Genomic DNA, 20,625 nt, shown 5'->3' on the forward strand with positions numbered 1-20,625 from the left:
CCAGCCATCTCATCCTCTGTTGTCCCCTTCTCCTTCTGCCCCCAATCCCTCCCAGCATCAAGGTCTTTCCCAATGAGTCAACTCTTCGCATGAAGTGGCCAAAGTACTGGAGTTTCAGCTTCAACATCAGTCCTTCCAGTGAACACCCAGGACTGATCTCATTTAGGATGCACTGGTTGGATCTCCTTGCAGTCCAAGGGACTCTCAAGAGTCTTCTCCAACACCACAGTTCAAAAGCATCAATTCTTCGGTGCTCAGCTTTCTTCACAGTCCAACTCTTACATCCATACATGACCACTGGAAACACCATAGCCTTGACTAGACAGACCCTTGTTGGCAAAGTAATGTCTCTGCTTTTTAATATGCTGTCTAGGTTGGTCATAACTTTTCTTCCAAGGAGTAAGCGTCTTTTAATTTCATGGCTGCAATCACCATCTGCAGTGATTGTGGAGCCCCCCAAAAATAAAGTCTAACGGTTAGTTTCCCCATCTATTTCCCATGAAGTGATAAAACCAGATGCCATGATCTTAGTTTTCTGAATGTTGAGCTTTAAGCCAACTTTTTCACTCTCCTCTTTCACTTTCATCAAGATGCTTTTTAGTTCCTCTTCACTTTCTGCCATAAGGGTGGTGTCATCTGCATATCTGAGGTTATTGATATCCTTGACTGTAAAACCTATCAAATCATTGAGATGCATTTGTGTTTTGTCTAAAGAGCTGTAGAAAGTTTGTAGAGTGAGTTATTTTTCAACTGGGTTTGTGATTTTTGTGCTCAATAGGTTGGTTTAAAATCCCTTGGCTTTCATACACCAGAATATGTGTCCATCACAGACTGTAACCATGGGGAGCTGTATTTTTAGTGGAAAGATGGAGGAGCTGGAAATTGGTTTGGTGGGGGGGTCACCATTTATTTCTTGTACCCCATATGTAGACTTCCATCAGTCAAGATAATGTATAGAGAAAGAAATATGTAAATTTTTATTCTTCCGTGTCATAGCCTCGATTCTAGGTAAAGTCATGGAAAGCAGGATGTTACCATAATGTAAATGAGAAGTCACTTGGTTGTGAGATGGCCTGGTAGTGCTTCTAGAAACCTGTTTGTATGTTCTTGTGGGTTTTATTTCGGTTTTGCTGGGAGGAACTATGAGCCAGTTGGATGTCAAGTATTTATGATGTGCTTACCTTACCTTTGATACTTTATTATTTTCCTACTCTTTTCCTCCCTTTATTTGGATTCTCATAGATATTTATTTTACACTTTTTTACTTGTATGCCTCAAAAAATCTTTTGTATATTCCAAATTCCATTAGAACAGTATTTTTGTTTTTAACCAAACCCTTTGTAAATGCCAGCTGCTCTTAATACTCAGTATTTTATCTTCTTATCTTGTTTGATCCTCATTACATTATGAGATTACTACTATTATTATGTCCATTTTGCAGAGTGTGAAACTGAGGTTTAGAGTATTTGGTTCCCAGCCTTGCCCAGAGTCCCAAAGACATACATGGTGAAGTGGGGTTTGGGCCCGGGAGGCAGAGCTTGACCCGAGTCCTTGCTCTTTCCCGTTGCCTTCTGCCACCTTGACCCAGTAGATGGGGATCATGTATCATATATCCTGACCACACCTACACACCCTCACTTATATACACAGGCAAAAACTAAGCTACAGAAGCTGTTTTAAAGAAATAACTTCTATTTTTCCCTATGTAAGGTATCATTTTGTTGATCACATTTAGACTCCGCAGAAAAACTTTTGGACAGTTTGCCAGCTGACAGCCTCAGAGTCAGATTACCTACACATTGTTTTATTTGGCCTTCAGAATGAGTTCTGAACATGTAAACACAGAACAAGCATGTACTCTTGGTTCCCTACCTTCCCTACCATGGCCTTTTTCTGAAACCCTGTCATGCAGTCACTGATGTGCCTGGCCCAATTAAGCTTTCAAATTTTCAGCCTGTAGTTTAAATTACTGATGGGACAAACCATGTATCTCAGCATTAAAACACTCTTAGGGCTTCTCTTCTAACTCTAGAATCCAGCAGAAATCTGCCAACAAATGTTAGATGTAATCTAATTTGGTACACATCTACTAGAAAATTTAAGGAAATTTGCTTTAAAACCAATTTAAGTCGAACAAAGTTGGAGGACTCATACTTCTGATTTCAGAATTTACTACAAAGCTATAGTAATTAAAACAGTGTGGTACTAGCATAAAGACATAAACCAATGAAATAGATTAGGGAGCCCAGAAATAAACTGACCTATATGGTCAAATGATTTTTTAACAAGGGTGCAGACACTGGTCAATAGTGTTTTCAGTAAAGGGTGCTGGGAAAATTGGGTCCACATTTGTAAGAATGAACTTGGACCTTTACCCTATGCCATATATATAAAAATTAATTCAAAATGATCAAAGACGAGAACATAAGAGCTGAAATTATAAAACTCATAGGTGAAAACACCAAAAATAAATAAATAAATAAATAATCCAATTCAAAATTGAGCAAAGGACTTGAATAGACATTTCTCCAAAGAAATAACACAAATAGCCAGTAAGACATGAGAAAATATTCATTCTCGTTACAAACATCATTAGTAATCCAGGAAATGCAAGAGTAACTTTTTAAAATTGCTTTTGATACATTTTTTATCACATGAAAATCAGTTGGATACCAATGTGGTACACTGCCAACATATTAGCAATGTAAACTCAGATTCTTTAAGGTCATTTAGGAAGTTTTTTTGTTTGTTTATCAAAAGATAAACACGTTACATGTAAAAAGTATTACAGGATACATGCCTGATAAGTTCTTATACTTCCATTGTATTGTTTAAGACAAATGTGACTTTTGGATAGAAAACATTTTCATTGACCCTTTTGAATAAAACGTGTAATAAGAATACTCTCTTATTCTAAAGGAAGACCATGTCCTAGTGGGACTTCCCTGGTAGCTTAGTTGGTAAAGAATCCACCTGCAATGCAGGAGACCCAGTTTGATTCCTGGGTCAGGAAGATCCCCTGGAGAAGGGATAGGATAACTCACTCCAATATTCTTGGGCTTCCCTTGTAGCTCAGCTGGTAAAGAATCTGCCTGCAAAGCGGGAGACCTGGGTTCGTTTCCTGAGTTGGGAAGATCCCCTGGAGAAGGGAAAGGCTACCCCCTCCAGTATTCTGGCCTGGAGAATTCCATGGACTGTATAGTCCATGGTGTTGCAAAGAGTTGGACACGACTGAGCGACTTTCCCATGACCTAGTGAGGAGGGAGAGCAATGGAATCATCCCCATGCTAGAGCCCTAAGCCTGAGTCTTACAGAGGTTTATAGCTCAGCCCTGTTAGTGTGGCGGCACCGCTTGTTACAGCACTCTTTTGTTTATATTAGACTTACTTTGATCATTATGAAAGCCTGTTTCAGTTTTACATGGAGCAGTTTATGCATTAGGTAAAGCCAAATCTTTTAAACTTTAAAATAATTTTCTTTTAAATTTTTAAATTTCTAAAAGTTATTTTAAAAACAATAGTATTTCTTTCTTATCTACCCATGTGTTAAAATATAATTTGAAATTATATATATACAGTGGGACAACAGCAACCAAAAACAACCTGCTGTTCTTTATTTCTGGAACAAAAACAATTTTTTAAAAAATTTGAACATCACAGTTTGTAAAGACTAATTTTGAAGAATTTTTATAAATCACCCAATTTAATACTGCTGTATTTTATTTCTGCAACAAAGCCAGTTAAAAACAACAACAAATATTTGAACATCACAGTTATAAGTACTGATTTTAAAGGATCTTTATGACTTAGTCAAATTGTAGTGGTTAGCTACTTCCAAAACCACATCTAACTTTCTTTAAAAAATCAAAACAAAAAACTATTTCTTGTACATTTTTTTCCTTCAGAATTTTTATAGCATCATAAGAAAAATGGGCAAAAGACTTGAACACTTCCCAAAAGGTGAATCCAAATAAATGGCCACTTACGTCACACAGACACAAAATGAAAACGCCAATCCTGATTTTAAAAGGCAGATAATGAAGCTTTCGGTTATTTGCAGTTACAAACAGTACTTCAGTCAACATCCTGTTACATGTGCGTCTTCTCTAACGCACACAGCATGTCGAATGTCCAGGCCACAGAAAGTGGGTGTCTGCTTTCAGAATGGATACTGCTCTGCAGACTTCTGAGCTAGTTCTTTCCAACTTAACTCCTGCCAGCAATGTATGAGTGCCTGTTTCACCACACCCTGATCAGCAGCCAGTACTATCAAACTCTTTACATTTTTTTCCTATTTGATGACTTTTTCGAATGTTACTTGTGGTTTTAATTAGCATTTATCTAATTACTAGTAAAGTTGAGCATTTTGACATATGTTTATTGGCCGACTGTCTTTTTGGCTTTCTGAGAATTGCCTGCTCATACCCTTTGCCAACTTGTATATTAGGCCATTTCTATATTGATTTATAGTTCTTTATAGTGGTTCAGTTGCTAAGTCACGTCAGACTCTTGTGACCCCATGGACCGTAGCCCACTAGGCTCCTCTGTCCATGGGATTTCCCAGGCACGAATACTTGAGTGGTGTGCCATTTCCTTCTCCATGGGATCTTCCTGATGGAAGGGTCGAACCCCGTGTCTCCTGCATTGCAGGTGAATTCTTTACCGCTGAGCCACCAGAGAAGCCCATAAGTCTTGTGATCTTTGCTTATGTATGTTACATATATTTTCCCTGTGATTCTTCTTTATTTTGTATTGATTGATTGATTGTCTAATGTGTGCATGCTAAGTTGCTTCAGTTGTGTCAGACTCTTTGTGACCCTGTGAACTGAGCCCTCCCGGCTCTCTGTCCATGGGATTCTCCAGGCAAGAATACTGGAGTGGGTCACCATTTCCTCCTCCAGGGGATCTTCCCCACCCGGGCGGGGATCAAACCAGAGTCTCATGTCTCCTGCATTGGCAGGCAGGTTCCTTACCACTAGTGCCATCTGAGAAGCCCGATTGATTGGTTAAAGCATAATTGATTTGTATTAGTTTCAGGTGTAAACCATAATGATTCAATATTTTCATAGAATATACTTCTTTTAAAGTTATTATAAAATATTAGCTGTATTTCCTGTGCTGTACAATATATCCTTGCATCTTACTTATTATATACATAGTAGTTTGTACCTTTTAATCACCTACCCTTATCTTGCCCCTTTTCACCATACCTCTTCCCACTGGTAACCATTAGTTTGTTCTGTTTCTGTGAGACTGTGTTATATTCATTCATTTGATTTTTAGATTCTACATATAAGTGATAATATCACATATGAACTCTTTATGTAACAAAACATAATCCTTTGTCATCCTGTTGCACTTATTTTTCTACATGTGTTTGTTTTTCACTTGTTCCCGTTTTTCTTTTTTCTCTCTTTCTTCCCCATTCTAATTGTTTCTGTCTCAAAATGTTTGGCAGATTGACCAGTGGAGCCATCTGAGCTTCAAAGTCTCTGTATTGGTTTCTAAGTGTAGTTTCAATTTCCTAAATAGTTTATAAAACTGTCATATTTTCTGTTTATTTTTGTGCCAGTGTTAATAAGTTCTGTTTTTCTAGGAATCTATTCATCTAAATTTTCAAATTTATGCAAAAAGGTAGTGATATCCTCTTATTTGTTTAAACATTTGTAGGATTTGTAGTGATGCATCACTTTGTATTTCTTATATTCTTAATATTGCTTCTTTTTCTCCATTTTTTTATTAGTTACTTGCTGCCAGAGATGTCAGTTCTTTTTCAGAGAACCAAGTTTCAGTTTTGTTAGTTCTCCCCAGTACATACTGACTTCACCCCCTTCTCGCAGAATGCATTCACTGGCACAGAATTCTGGCTTGGTAACAGTTTTCTTTCAGCCCTTAGTGACAGCATCCCCTGGCTTCCAGCTTTCTCTTTCCATCAGCTTTCAGTCTTGTTTCTCTGAAGGTGGTTTTAATATTTTCTCTTTGTCCTTGATTTTCTGCAGTTTTAATAAGACATCTAGCTATAACTTTCTGTTTTTATTAGGATTATGAGTTTTCATTTTATGTCTGATCTACAAATGGAAATTGTGATTATCTGATGACATCTGTCTTTTCACTGGTTATTTCTTTATTCTCAGTTGGGAAAACCTTGCCACTCTCAGGTGTTGAAAAATTCTGCTCTAGGTTTTCTGTGGACTCTATTTTAGTGTAAAGTGAGAAGTGGGGATCTAAATTGCTTTTAGTGCTATATCTCCAAATGGATGATCAATTATTGTGGAAAATCAATTATTCTAGCAAGTTTTATTGTCATATTTCAACTATTTTCAGCACCTTTTTGTATATTAAAATCTTATACATAATAGTAGAATCTGTGGGGGGAGGAGTTAGCTCTCTGGTATCAGTAGCTGCTTCTATTTAATCCAGATTTTATTTAAACTGTGTTCCTCACCAATTTTGCAGGCCAGCACCCGTGTTTTTCATGTAAAGTGTCTGGTACGGATGTGAAGCGTTGCTCTGTCAGCGCTTGTGGGAAATTTTACCATGAAGCCTGTGTCCGCAAATTCCCCACTGCCATCTTTGAATCAAAAGGCTTCCGCTGTCCCCAGCACTGCTGTTCTGCCTGTTCTATGGAGAAAGATATCCACAAAGCAAGTAAAGGTAAAACAAAGCTAAGGAAGGGGACGATGTTTGGGGTTGTTTTAAATGCAATGGTAAACAGTAAGCACATTATTACAGAGAACATTGGGCATCCTCCCTTTGTTTATCTATCACTATTGCAGCTGGGCCACAGTAGATAGTAAAGTAAGTGGTAAATAGATAGTAAAATAAAATAAGTAAAATAAGATAGTAAAAAACACAGTCATATCTGACTCTCTGTGACCCCATGGACTGTAGCCCACCAGGCTCCTCTGTCCATGGGATTATCCTGGCAAGAATACTAGAGTGGGTTCCCGTTTCCTTCTCCAGGGGATCAAACCCATGTCTCCTGTGTTGTCAGGAGGGTTCTTGACCACTGAGCCACCAGGAGAGCCCTAAGATAAGTGGATACTAGGTTCTAATTCAGACCATGAGAACAAAATTCCATATGTTCAAAATTACCCCTGGAATTTCCTTCAACAGGTGCCATATTGGCAACCACCATTTCTCCAGCACTGGAGCAGACACAATTTTTTTGAGTGACTCTAGATGGGCAGTACATTTAGGGACCATACAGCATAGGAATGGCAGAGCCAAACCAGTGAGGAGATTTTCGTTCTACTATAACCAGCATCACACTGGGTCCCCAAAGATGTCCCTTTGTGTCAGCAGATGCCTTGTGACCCAGGTTCCTCCCTGACCGTCTTCCAACAGGTCGCATGGTGAGATGTCTGCGGTGCCCAGTCGCCTACCACTCCGTGGATGCTTGCATTGCCGCCGGCAGCACCCTCGTGTCTTCCTGCGCTCTCATCTGCAGTGATCATTCCACACGGAGCAGTAGCTCTTCCTCTGCTGTAAATGTAGGCTTTTGTTTCGTTTGCGCCAGAGGTGAGTCTCAGTCCTTTCTCTTCAGGTCTTTTTGGGTTCGTTGGTGTATTTCCCCGTTAAAATCAAGTTACAGGAATACCCCTAAGAGAGATGAACATTTCCAGCAACCAGTCCCTTTTGTTACATTAGATACTCATACTGTTAGAATATTAATTCTTCCATAAATTAAGGTAAATTCTGCTTAATTTCTTAGTAACTTAAAATTAAAGATGAGTCCTCACTGTTCCTGTTTGGAGCATCAAAAGATTACGATTGACCTTTGAACCACATAGGTTTGAATTACCCGCATCCACTTGGGTGCACTCTTTTCTCAGTGTGTGCTCCAATGCTTGGATCCAATGCTGGTGGAATCTGCAGATGGGGGAGAGAGACGACTGTAAAGTTACAAAGGATTCTGGCTGCATGGGGGTCAGCACCCCTCACCCCCACAGTGTTTAAGGGTCAACTCTCTTCACTTCTCCAAACAATTCTTCTGTGTGAAGTAGAATCTTCTCATGTCATATTGTTTAATCCAGAGTTTTCAACTAATTTAGATTTCACTTGCCAGGCAAGAAGAGCACATTTATTTTTCAATTATTTATGTTGTATTTTATCATGTTTTGGTCTGGCTTCGAGGGAGGCCTGATAGGATATAGCCAAGGCAACATATGGGGTGTATTAGTTAAGAGCCTGCAGTGCAGGCTTTCTTACTTGCCAGCTGTTAATATTTCAGTCTGCCAAGAGATTGATCAATTAAAAACAATATTGTGTCCCTGAGGGTGTCAGTGAACTTGAGTTCGTGATAAATCTAAAGTAGAATTTCTTTACTTGAATATGATACGGAGTATTCAACTTTACAGAGTGTCTCAGCTGTATTATAAGAAAAACAATTTTTAGTGTAATGTTTAGTGTAATCTAAAGTGTAAGCAGTTTAGAAACCAACTAATATCCCCAAACACAGTTTGTTGGGTTTTTTTTTTTTTTTTTTTTGTCATAAATGCTGAGTTTTCTAAACTTCCCTTAGTGTGAAATTCTTGAAAGGACTCTGTGACATCTCAGGCCTGTTCGATTATGCTTAGCCCATATTGAAAAAGAAGTTTGGGATCTTGTTTTCTTTTTTTAAGGAATTTTCCATTTCTGCTGTATAGCCAAGTGAATCAGCTCTATATTTACATACATCCTAACCCTTTGTTTGGATTTCCTCCCCATTTAGGTCACCACAGAGCATTGAGCAGAGTTCCCTGTGCCGTACAGGGGGTTCTCATTAGTTACCTACTTTATCCATAGTGGCTGTGTTTGGTTTTGTTTAGTTTTAGGAGACAGTTCTTTCAATTTGGTGAAAGTACTATAAAATATTTTTAATAGAATTTAGCTAATATGATAGATCTTGAGTTGTTTTACTTTTGTAACTCTCATTAAAAAAAAAAGACCAGAGGAGGTGGACAGTAAAGGATTAAGTAACTGGTAGTCCTTTTTGTAGCAGCCAGCTGAGTCCGTGTACACACTGCTTTGAGTTGGCCTGTTGGGCAAGCATGTGGGGCGGCCGCCGTCAGAGAGCAGCGCTGGGTAGAGCAGTGAGGGCAGCTGTATTCTGCCCTGAAGGCTGGATGGCGCAGGGAGAAGGTTGGACATGTCTCATGCCACGTTGCATTAGCCAAAGAAAATGTCAGCATGTGCCTTGTCCACCTCCCCATTCCTAAGCAAGGAATGATAGGGTGAAAATACTGAACTAACAACTGAATGACTAGCTTTAGAGACTTTCAAATAGGTGAGTGTCAGTGATAACATAAAGTCTCTGTTGCTTTGTAAATATTACTTTTACTCACCTTCACTTGGAGTGATGGAGGGAGGGAGGGTGTGTGTGTGTGTATTTGTGTGTGTAACTCAGCCAACATTTTATTAATAAATATCAAGTTTAAAACTATTGTGTTGGCTTACTCGGGAGTACATTCTAAATCAAGTACCATCAGTAAGTATAGCAACCAATATTTTCTTTTGCTCTATTTCATTCAATAATTGGGTGACCTTTAAAGCAGGTATTTTTTTGTTTAAGTAAGGTAGAAAATGACCCCTTGTCAAGGAACCTAGTTTTAGAGCAAATTCCAACCGTTTTAAGTTTAACTTTCATGCCTTGATTAAAAGCTTGAGATAATGGAAACTCCATGTTTTGACAGCAGGATCACATTTGGATTTTATCAATTTGGCAGTTATTCTGCAAGATTTGCTGTACTGAAATGCCTTTTTAAGAACAAGATTATTTAATTCCCAAATACTCTAACTACAGCTTTGCACAGTAAACAGAAACTCATTTTCTTTTCCAACATTTTACAGAAAATTATTCTAAATAGATCAGATGCTAGGATTTGAGAAGGGCTTAAAAAACTTCTCCAGAAGTAAATAATATGTGTTCCTTTATCAGTATTTATAGAGGGTCTCCTTTTTAAAGGGGATCTAATTGTAATAAATCCACACTTATTAAAAGGGATACTTCAGTCCTTTATGTTTTGGTATTAGGAAACTTAGCTTGTGTTGCAGTTGTTTCTCCCTCTGCACAGAGGATTTTTGTCCTAGTTCTTGGTTGTTTAAAATCATTGAGCTAATTCTTAAAGCCTGAAATATCTGGAGATATTTTTGGAAATGCTTCAGTGTTTAGAGGGTCAACCCTCTTCCCCTGCCCCTCATGGTGCCATAGGTGCCATTTCAGTGCAGTAGAGATTCTTTAGCATTCCCTTTCATCTGGAGGGTGCTGTAAAATAAAAGTTACTTAACATTCTAAGTTGTTCTTCCCTATTTAAAAGCCACTGTACCACTTTTCTCTATTAAATGTATGAAATTCATTAAACATTATATAACCTTTATTAAAAGACTTCTGTATTATCAGTTAGCAATTTCAAGTTCCATTCACATGAGAGATATTTCCTGAACCTGTCTCAGTGTCAAGCAGCACCAAATGAAGATAACATCCACCAAAAATAATAAATGGTCACCCTTTAGAAACAAAACTTCTGCTCAAAAAGATCTCTATGAAGCTGCCATCATGATTCGTACTGTAAAGTCTTAGATTGTTATAAACTGACCGGTAACCACAAACAGAAAGTTTCTCTGGTCTTGCAGGTCCCTCGGCTACAGGATGGACTTAGCTCGGGGCAGGAAGAGGAGGGAGGGAGGGGAGGTGTGTGCTACAGGTGGATTAGAGCAGATGGTGTTTTCCTCCAATAGGACAGCTGTATTAGTGGATTGAAAGGACATTTTTATAAACCCTTAAGTTGGTTATTACACAATCAGGACAAAATTTTAAAGATTTGCAGTACCTCAGTGAAGTTCAGCAACTTACGGCTTCTTTAAAATCATGTATCATACTGATAAGAGGAAAGCTTCATTGTCTGGCTGAGAAAGCTGGAATTTGAGGGTATCTAAAGATCTTAGCAGAGAGGAAGAGAGGCCCAGTTCTGCGATTCAGTGCTGCTTGAGGTACTGAAGACCAGGGTCTCTACTGTGTCATGTAGACAGGTCTTATTTCCACTATTAAGTGATGTGTCATTTTGTTCTTTGGGTTGTCATCATAGTCCTTCTAAACATTGAGGAACATAGCTCTGTTTTCCAGAGTGGGTTTTCAGAACGACATCAAACACAGTTTAATCCTCAAATTAAATTCAAGGTGTTTTTTTTTTTCTGGGTGTGTGTCGTGTAGAGATAAGGCTTTGAGTTGCCTAAACTCCCTTTACTAACTGTAGAAAGCCTCTTCTGTCAGATCTTTCTCTTCCTTCGTATTCTTTCTCCCCCACTTCGAAGCACAGCTGCATAGTAGGTGTTGGTTCATTTTTCCTCATGGAATCATGGGTAGTTTCATTGCAGCTCATGTCTTTCTGTTTGTCTCGTATAGGGCTGATAGTGCAGGACCATTCAGACCCCATGTTCAGTTCCTATGCCTATAAGTCCCACTACCTACTGAATGAATCAAATCGTGCAGAGTTGATGAAACTACCTATGATTCCTTCTTCGTCAGCTTCCAAAAAGAGATGTGAGAAAGGTAATAATCAAAATAGTTTATCTCTTACTTTTATTTTTGCATTTCCTATTTTTTTTCTCTTAAAATGAAGGGGGAAAATGTATGCCTGTCAAGCACCATCTGTTGCTTTCAGTAAATTCTACCTTGGTGGCTGTGACTGTCTTCATATGGCTGCAAAATTATTAAAAAGGGCTTAAAATAATTCCGCTATTACAAATTTTTACTTACACTTCTTGAATAAGTTTTCGCACATTCCATATATCTGTAGTTATTAAAATTGAAAGACTAGGATTCTGCTTAATATAGAAATGTATTCTGAGACCTCTTTCTTTTTTGCCTGAACTACCATTCATGTTAGAATAGAAGAGACAGGATGTAATTTGTTACTAACTTTCAACTAAATAACAAGATAGGTTATTAAACAGAGGGGAACAAAAATAACTAACACTTAAAATTTTGATTCTGGAATACAGTCTGTCATTTTGTTTCTTAAATGTTTGCTATGAAAACTAATTGCCCTTCTCTCAGGAGACATTGGTGGGCAGCTGGGAGAATGCACAAATACTGGAACTTGAAAGGCAGCCCAGCGGAACTGAAGAATAGCTTATGGAATTTATCCACAGAGAACCAAGAGCTAAATGTATATATTTATATTCTCCCAGTTAATTTAATCTATGGAAGAAAAATCTCGTATTTTGCCTTACAGAGCCTACATGTAATACAGGGGGAAAAAGTAGTTTAACAATAATGTATTATTGGGGGAGTTATTATTCTAGAGGGCGAAGGCCTTTTCCTATATACATTTCCGGTATGATCTGGGGCCAGGCTCAGAATCTTTAAAGAAAATTTAATTCATTTTTTTTCTTTCTTTGTGTTGCCTGCTGCTGATGTATGTTTGCTGTTTGTCAGACATCTGAAGTAGCGACCTATGACTAAAGGAAAGTATAACTAAGCAAGTTGGTTAGAACCCATGGGAAAGGAGGTTGAGAGACTAATGACTTTTTTGTCTGTTTTCAATTGAAGTCACAGTATGGCATCTTACTGGTGATAGATACCACCTGTTTCCAAAACAAAGATGGACATGGGTCTGACTAATTCCATAGTGCAGTAAAATTAGACTACCCAAGGCATTTTAGGAAATGCCTGATTTCCCTGCTGGCGCCTTTATAAAATTAGACAAATTCAATTGTTGCTTACTTTGTGTTCAGTACTGAGTATTGGCCTTGACATGAATTGAAATTATTTTGAGCCCTCTGTTTGCTTAGCTTGAACCGTTATCTTTCTTCTCTTGCACCCTAAAGCAGTTTTCTTGCATAGCACCAAGGTGGATTGTTCATATTTTTATTTTTCTATTTCCCTGTGTATTTTTGTCAAAAAAATCGTGATGATTTTCACTGATGATTCAGGGTCTGTATTTCCTCTGAAATAAGACTTAAAATTCAGGACTATTCCATAATGTTAAAAAATGGCCAGCCTGACTTTTCCACATCAACCCAAATAATCACATGTCCTCAAGCTATTTGCAAAGACCGCTCTCCCTACTGGTCATTTCTTTCTGATGGAAAAATGAATTATTTCATTTTACTTTAAACTTACAGAAGAATTCCCTACCTAGCTGAGACCACTCAGGCAGCTAATCTCTAGGTTGGAGAATTGGAACAATTAATCCACATTGAGATCTGCAGACAAAGGGGAAAATCCAAATGATGGAAAAAGCTTTTAAGCAGAGGAAATATAGTAATTTAATTCATCACTGATTGTACATGGATTTTCTTTTTGTTTTTATGTTAATTAGTTAGAAGTTTGAAAGTCTACAGGAAGACAAGATTTTCTGGAAAATTGATAGCAAACGCTCAAAAGGTTGGAGCATATAATTTGATAAAGTTATATAGTGGGCTCTTAACCTTTTGCTTACAAGACTTTAAATCTCAGTACACTCATGGGTTATAGACTTGGTTTTCCAATGGAAAGATGATTTTTTTTTTTACAGTAAATGTCTTTATTGTATTTCATCTTCAGTGATTAACATTCTTCTCTGTCACTTGTTGAAATACCTAATCTCCCCTCAAATTTCTTTAATTTTTTGCATTTAAAAATAATATTGTTTCATTTGCTGCACCTGTTTTCGTCTTAATACAGAGATCATTTTGTGTTTTTAAAAGGTGAGGATTTTGCTAGACTACTTAAAGAGATCTCCTTATATGTGATACTTGATTCTATCTGATACTTATTTCATGCTATAAAGCAGTGGTTCTCAATATGATGTCAGAAAATATTACAAACAAAATTTTGAACTATGTTTAATATTTCAGAAAGTCTAACAGAATCAGCCATTTGTGCAAAATACAGTTGCATGAGTTTCTCTGTATTTGGCTATGACTTTAACAATTTAATATGATAAGACTAGTTTTGTTACTGGGATCTGAAGTTCCAACTGGCTATTCGATATTTCTGTAGTTAATTAAAACATAAAAAATAATTGTGGCTTTAAAAATTTTTTTTTGTTTTGGTGGGGTTTTTTGGTTGATAAAGTATATATATATATATTTTTGATAAAATATTTGAAAACATGAGTCCATGGGAAAGGGAAAGGGGATCCTTGGTGATGAAAAAGTTGCAAACCACTGCTGTATAGCCTGTTTGACTTTCTTTGTCTTTCCTGAAAAGATAATGTAATCACAAATTCAAGATCCTTTTGCTTTTTGTATTCTTACAAGTAAAGAAAAAAGTAGTGGTCAGCCTATTGGCTATATTCATTCTCGCTAATATTGTTATAAAGGGATTTAGTTAGCTGTGCCACTGGATTAAAATACAAAGATGACCATTGTTTACTTTCTTAACTCTCAAGGAGAAAAAAGAGTACATATTTTTCTGAAAATCTGTTCTCACATCTACTCAAGTCTAAAGATTTTATGCATCTATTTGTCATATGTTAAAGAGTCTTAACCCTCAGCTAAATCAGTGCCTCAATAGTCCTCATTTCAGAGGGGTGAAGAGTCATATTTTTCCTACTCACAGTTCCTTACACGCTCTGAATTTCTGGCCACTGAAGCCCTCTCTAGGAAGGACTGAAGTAGCTAAATCTGTTTATTGTCTTGTATTTTAATCCATCACTATAATAAAACTCAATCCCTTTTGTTAATTTCTCTCAATCTGAATCACATTTAATACACTGAAAAGATAACTTTCTTGTCTCTTTCTTTCCTCTCTTCTTAGTTATTAAGACTGTTTGTTTGTTTCAAGGTGGACGACTGCTCTGCTGCGAGTCGTGTCCAGCCTCCTTCCACCCGGAGTGCCTGAGCATAGAGACGCCCGAAGGCTGCTGGAACTGCAATGATTGCAAAGCTGGCAAGAAGCTGCATTACAAGCAGATTGTTTGGGCCAAATTGGGAAATTACAGGCAAGTTTTTCCAAGGACAAAGAGGAAGTATTCAATCACTGCTGAGTAGTTCACAGTCTGTACAAGCGTGGCCAGGAAACAGGTACAACACAGCACAGCCACTTCCTCAGAAAAAGAAAGAAAAGAAACATTTTTAGTCTGGGTTTTTAGAAGACTGGGAAGGTTAGTGGTTGTTAGATTCCCCCACCCCCTTTTTTTTTTGTTGTTGATTGACTTTTGTTTTTAAGTTCTGAAAGTTATTTTATCCTAATGAACTATGGTACCAACAGGATTTGGAATAAAAGGTTTCATATGGATAGTGGGGAAGACTTTTTTTTTTCTTTTGCATTCTAATTGGATTTATGTTAATTTCTGGTTTCTAATGAAGTTAACAGTTTATATTCTGGCCAAAATAACTCTTTCTGCCCCTAAATCTGTTTTATTATAGTTCTAGCTAGACACTCTAAACTAGGTTGCAAAGAGGGAGCTTTTTAGAATTTAGAGAGAGAGGTTATTTCATTAGGAGCCTTTAGTTCTTAAGGGAATGAAGCAAGAAGTATGCATGGTTGCCATTATTTTATTAAATCTTTCTCCTCTTAAGAAACTTATTTTCAACAAATCTTCACGCCAAAGGATACTGATATATTTTTTAAATTTTACATTCTACATTTTGAGGTGTATGTTTATTATTTTACCAAGAAAATGGATACACACAAAAGAACACAGTAAAGTTCTGCTTTTCAATTAAAATCCTAAATATGTTTCTATAGAATTTCAAACATGCTGTAATTTTTTTAAACAAGGGTTCTGTCATTTTCTCTGTTTTAGATATGCTGCTTGCTTACCTATTTAACAAACTTCATCTTTAGCTGAGATAAGGGGCATTGAGAAGCTCCCCTCCAACCAATTTTTTTAACAAATGACAGGGAACTTCCATGTTCTTTTTTTTAAAAAATGGACAGTTTGAATATATAAATAATTTTACACTTTACAGCAAAAGATATAAAGTTTTAAAAGGCAAATATCAAACCAGGTGAACTCTTCTACTCTCAGTAAGAAAAGAAAAATACCTTCCTGAAGGAAAAAGGAACAGAGAAAGAGCCAGTTTGCAGAAGAGCAAATGGAAAATAAACATGTGAAAAGTGCCCTGCCTCACTAAAAATGTACATGAAAAAAGCAAAGTTTATTTTCAGTTAACAGACTGGCAGAGATTTAAGAGTACTAATTCTGTAGCTCAGGTGGGCCTGGAGACACAAGGGCTCCTGTACAAGAAAGGCGTCATGTGGCAGAACTGAACTGTGCACCCCTGGACCCAGCACTTCCCCTTCAAGGACTGTATCTAAGGAAAGACATTGGACAAACGGGCAAAAATGTCCTTATAGGGATGTTCATTGCAGTATTATTTCTAAGTGCAAAATTTTGAGGAATCCAGATGGTCAGTCAGTAGGGGATTTGTCAAATCCATATTGCAGGATGCCTGGAAGACTAAAGAAGGGTGGCCACAGTGTGCAGTTAACTTCAGGAAGTATGTTAAATAGTACATAGATTATCTCTCCATATACTTATACAACTTGTAAAAATTGGAGATCTAGACATAATATGTTTGTATTATTACCTGGAAAAAGCATCTAACGTTAATATTCTGGGGCATGACATTATAAGGAGGAAGCATGTTCAGCTTTTCTGTTGCACATTTCTGCATTGTTTTAATTTTTTAAAGAAACTACACTTTTTTTGTGTATGAAACTACATTTAATACTTTTAAAGGTATGTCCTTTTTAGTTGAAGTGTAGTTATACTGCTGTGCTACTTTCTGCTGTCGCAGCAGACTGACTCAGGTACACACACACACACACACACACACACTCCTTTTTATGTTCTTTCATGGTTTATCGCAGGAGATTGGATGTGGTTTCCTGTGCTCTGCAGGAGGACCTTGTTTACCCATTCTCTACATAATAGTTTGCATCTATTAACCCCAGACTCCCAGTTCTTCCCTCTCCCTCCATCCCCCGTGGCAACCTCGAGTCTGTCCTCTCTCTGAGTCTATTTCTGTTTTGTAGATAAGTTCATTTGTGCCATATTTTAGATTCCACATAGACGTGATACCGTATGTAGTGGTCTTTCTCTTTCTGACTGACTTCACTTAGTATGATAATCTCTAGATGCATCCATGTTGGCTGCAAGTGGCTGGCCTTTTTCATTCTTGTTTATGGCTGAGTAGTGTTCCATTGTATAGATGTACCATATCTTTTTCATTCACTTATCTATCAGTGAACATTTAGATTGTTTCCATGTCTTGGCTATTGTAAATACTGCTGCTATGAACACAGGGGTGCACGTGTCTTCTTGAATCATGGTTTTGTCCAAGTATGTGTCCAGCAGTGGGATTGCTGGGTCACACTGTAGTTCTGTTTTCAGTTTTCTGAGCACCCTCCATACTGTTCTCCACGGTGACCATACCAACTTACATTCCCAGCAACAGTGTTGGAGGGTTCCCTTTGCCTCACACCCCCACCAGCATTTGTTATTTGTAGACTTCTTAATGATGGTGATTCTGACTGGCACACAGTGCTTTTATAATTTAAAAAATACTTATATTTTCCAGGAGGGGATAGGTACGGGTTTGACGAATAATAGATAAGATATTCCCCAATAAGAAATATCAGAAGTAGTATAAGAAGGCTTTGTTGTCATTTGCTCGCTGAGTTGTCTCTGACTCTTTTGCAACACTATGCACTGCAGCCCGCCAGGCTCCTCTGTTCATGGGATTTCCCAGGCAGGAATACTGGAGTGGGTTGCCATGCCCTCCTCCTCCAGGGGATCTTCCCAACCCAGGGTCGTCTCCTGCATCAACCCCTCATCTCCCTCCTGCATTGACAGGCTGATTCTTTACCACTGAGCCACCAGGGAAGCCCCAAGGTCTTCAGATAAATTTCAGAATGTTTCCTTTTTAAAACTTTCTTTGGCCTTTTAAAAAAATGTAATTGACATTATGTTAGTTTCAGGTATACAATATGATGACTCCACATTTGTATACATTGTAAAACAGTCACCACAATAAATCTAGTTAACATCCATCACCATATATAGTTACAATTTTTTTTCTTGTGGTGAGAACTTTTTTGTGTGTGTTGAAGGAAAGCACACCATTTACGGCAGGGAGCCAGGCTAGGAGTTCAGAACAGGTAGCACTCAAAAAGCTGAACTTTGATGAGAATGGCTAAGATTTATCCTCTTAGCAGCTTTCAAATACAATACAGTATCATTAACTATAGTCACCATGCTGTCCATTATATATTTCCTTTTCAAAAAACTTTATGAATATGAAAATATATTTGGCTTTAATACTTAAATTTTAATCACATAACATTTACAGAGGCCCGAAGCAGAGGTTCCGTTCACAGGCCAGTGACAGTTCATCTGCTTGATTTTATATCCATGGACTAATTCCTAATGTCTTTTTTCCAATCAGACCTCTCTGGGCCCCATGAAACTGTTTCTTTTCAATAACTAGTTATTCTGATGTGAGACTTCCTGGGGGAGACGTGGGCCTGGAACAAGGCTGGCAGAAATCATACCCCCATCTGTCTGAGCCAGTGTGTGTGGTTACCACATGCACCCCACATGTGGCCTTAACACGAATCAGAAATACAACCACTGCCCAGCCTGCTTTGAGGGGAACCAAATACTGATTACACAGAATAGTGTTGTTTTTAACAATTTGAACACTGGCTTCTACCCACATTTTAGTTAACCCATAGGTGAACATAGGGTGCTTTTAGGTGAAGCATGTTCATCGTTTATCTTCCCAATAATGTCATTCATTGTTCATTAAATAAATGGTTTTATTAGGCATGTATAAAATGGGACTGAAAAAAATTAAGTTTGTATGCATCTACTGTTGGTATCAACGATCTTATGTGCTACAGGGACTTCACCCTCCAGTTCCGACTTGCCCAGTTGCAGGAAATCTTCCAGTGCACCTCACAGGTGGTTCCCCCAGTGATCACTGTGGACCAGTCATCACGTGAAGCATGATTTTTTCAGGCCTGTCCCAAATCCCACGTCTATTATGATCTAAGATGAATTAGATTCTGAAATACGCACTGATAAAAGCCTAGTACATTTGACCAGAATGTGTTTTATCCTGGTTGATTAGAGAGTCAGAAAATGTCAGTTTGAATGGGAGCAGGCATTCTTTACAACAGCATCAGTTTATTCTCAAATGATTCGCTTGACTGACAGAAATAAACTTCTGTAGCTTGAAAGACAGTCTTGGAATTAAGAATGTCACATTTGGAGAAAAACTTGACTTTTCCAGGACTGAAATCTGATTTGGAATATTTTATTGGCCAATTCTAATTCTTAAGTTGTATTGTAGTTTTACTGTTAACCTTATTAGTATGCTTTATTCTTATGATATATATACTTTTATAAATATCAAATATTAATATTTAAGGAAGAAATCAGATTGGGTGTTTAGGGCCTAGTTTGTTTAGTCTGTGTTCACCATTTCATTCGTTAATTCGTTCATCAGTATATTGTTAAATGACGTTTGGTTTGGGCAGGATTAAAGATAAGCGAGGGTTCTGTGTCCTTAGACTTGCAATGAAAATTACAAAGTACAAAACTGATGTTTTTCGGCTCCCGCCGGCCATATAAAGCTTAGTGTGACTCTCCATCCTCCCACTTTCAGATGGTGGCCGGCTGAGATCTGCAATCCCCGGTCTGTGCCGCTCAACATCCAGGGCCTCAAGCATGACCTGGGCGACTTCCCCGTGTTCTTCTTCGGCTCTCACGACTACTACTGGGTCCACCAGGGCAGAGTGTTCCCTTACGTTGAAGGAGACAAAAGCTTTGCTGATGGACAGACGAGTATCAACAAGACCTTCAAAAAAGGTACATCGGATGACGTTCACCATGACTCAGAACCAACACTCCTTTGTTGATCTCTCCGCACTTCTCACTTGCAGAGGACATGTTTCTGGTGTTAGGGAGTTTTCACCAGGTGTTATAACCTGGCGTCCATAGTTTCTGGTCATGTTAGAACCAACTCACAATCCAGTCGTTTAGAAAAACTCGTTCAGTGTAGTAAACTGTGCTGTGTGTGTGAAAGAAGTTTCCTCAGTGATCTTACTACAGACGTAGAGATTTTTCTGGAAACGCAGAGTCTCCCTAATTAAGTGAAGCAGCTTTGCCATAGCAGAGTAGAGAACACTCCCCATGAAGAGCCTTACAGCTGTTTCTGTGTAGAATTTTTTGTTGTCTATTTCTTTTTAACTTTTTTTGCTGTGTATTGAGGTATATCTGGTCAACAAACAATGTTGTGATGGTTTCAGGTGATACATATCCATGTATCCATTTTCCCTCAAATTCCCCTCCCATCCGGGCTGCCACATAACCTTGAGCAGAGTTCCCTGAGCTACACAGTAGGTCCTGGTTGGTTATCCATTTTAAATATAGCTGTATGTTCGTGTCCATCCCACACTCCCGAACTGTCTCCCCCCGCCCTGGCAGCCATTAATTCGTTCTCTAAGTCTTACCATCTGTTTTTGCAACAAGTTGACGGCAAGTTGGGCTTTCTGGGGAGGAGTGAAGTGAGTTTAAATCTGGTACAAGGTGAAAAGCTGCTCTCTGGTTCCCATGGAAACCCCTGACCACTGAAGGGGGACCTCTTTTCCCAGGCGGCAGCTTGCACAGAGCAGTGCTGAGCTGTAACGCGCCATATCCCATCT

At 38.2% G+C, this 20,625-nt stretch overlaps 1 protein-coding gene across 6 annotated transcripts in view; it reads left to right on the plus strand.

Moving 5' to 3' along the window:
- Positions 1-20,625, plus strand: part of NSD3 (nuclear receptor binding SET domain protein 3) — a 104,783-nt gene that overhangs the window by 68,108 nt on the left and 16,050 nt on the right. For 5 of the 6 annotated variants that reach the window (XM_070459887.1, XM_020876344.2, XM_020876348.2 and 2 more), the window contains 5 exons: positions 6,456-6,653; positions 7,347-7,520; positions 11,383-11,529; positions 14,752-14,908; positions 19,587-19,789. In XM_070459887.1, coding sequence (XP_070315988.1) covers positions 6,456-6,653; positions 7,347-7,520; positions 11,383-11,529; positions 14,752-14,908; positions 19,587-19,789 — 879 coding nt within the window. The remainder of the gene's footprint in view (positions 1-6,455; positions 6,654-7,346; positions 7,521-11,382; positions 11,530-14,751; positions 14,909-19,586; positions 19,790-20,625) is intronic. The other variant, XM_020876350.2, reaches the window with a different exon arrangement.

The sequence above is a fragment of the Odocoileus virginianus genome, chromosome 32 (assembly GCF_023699985.2).
Source record: "Odocoileus virginianus isolate 20LAN1187 ecotype Illinois chromosome 32, Ovbor_1.2, whole genome shotgun sequence".
Classification (NCBI taxonomy): domain Eukaryota; kingdom Metazoa; phylum Chordata; class Mammalia; order Artiodactyla; family Cervidae; genus Odocoileus; species Odocoileus virginianus.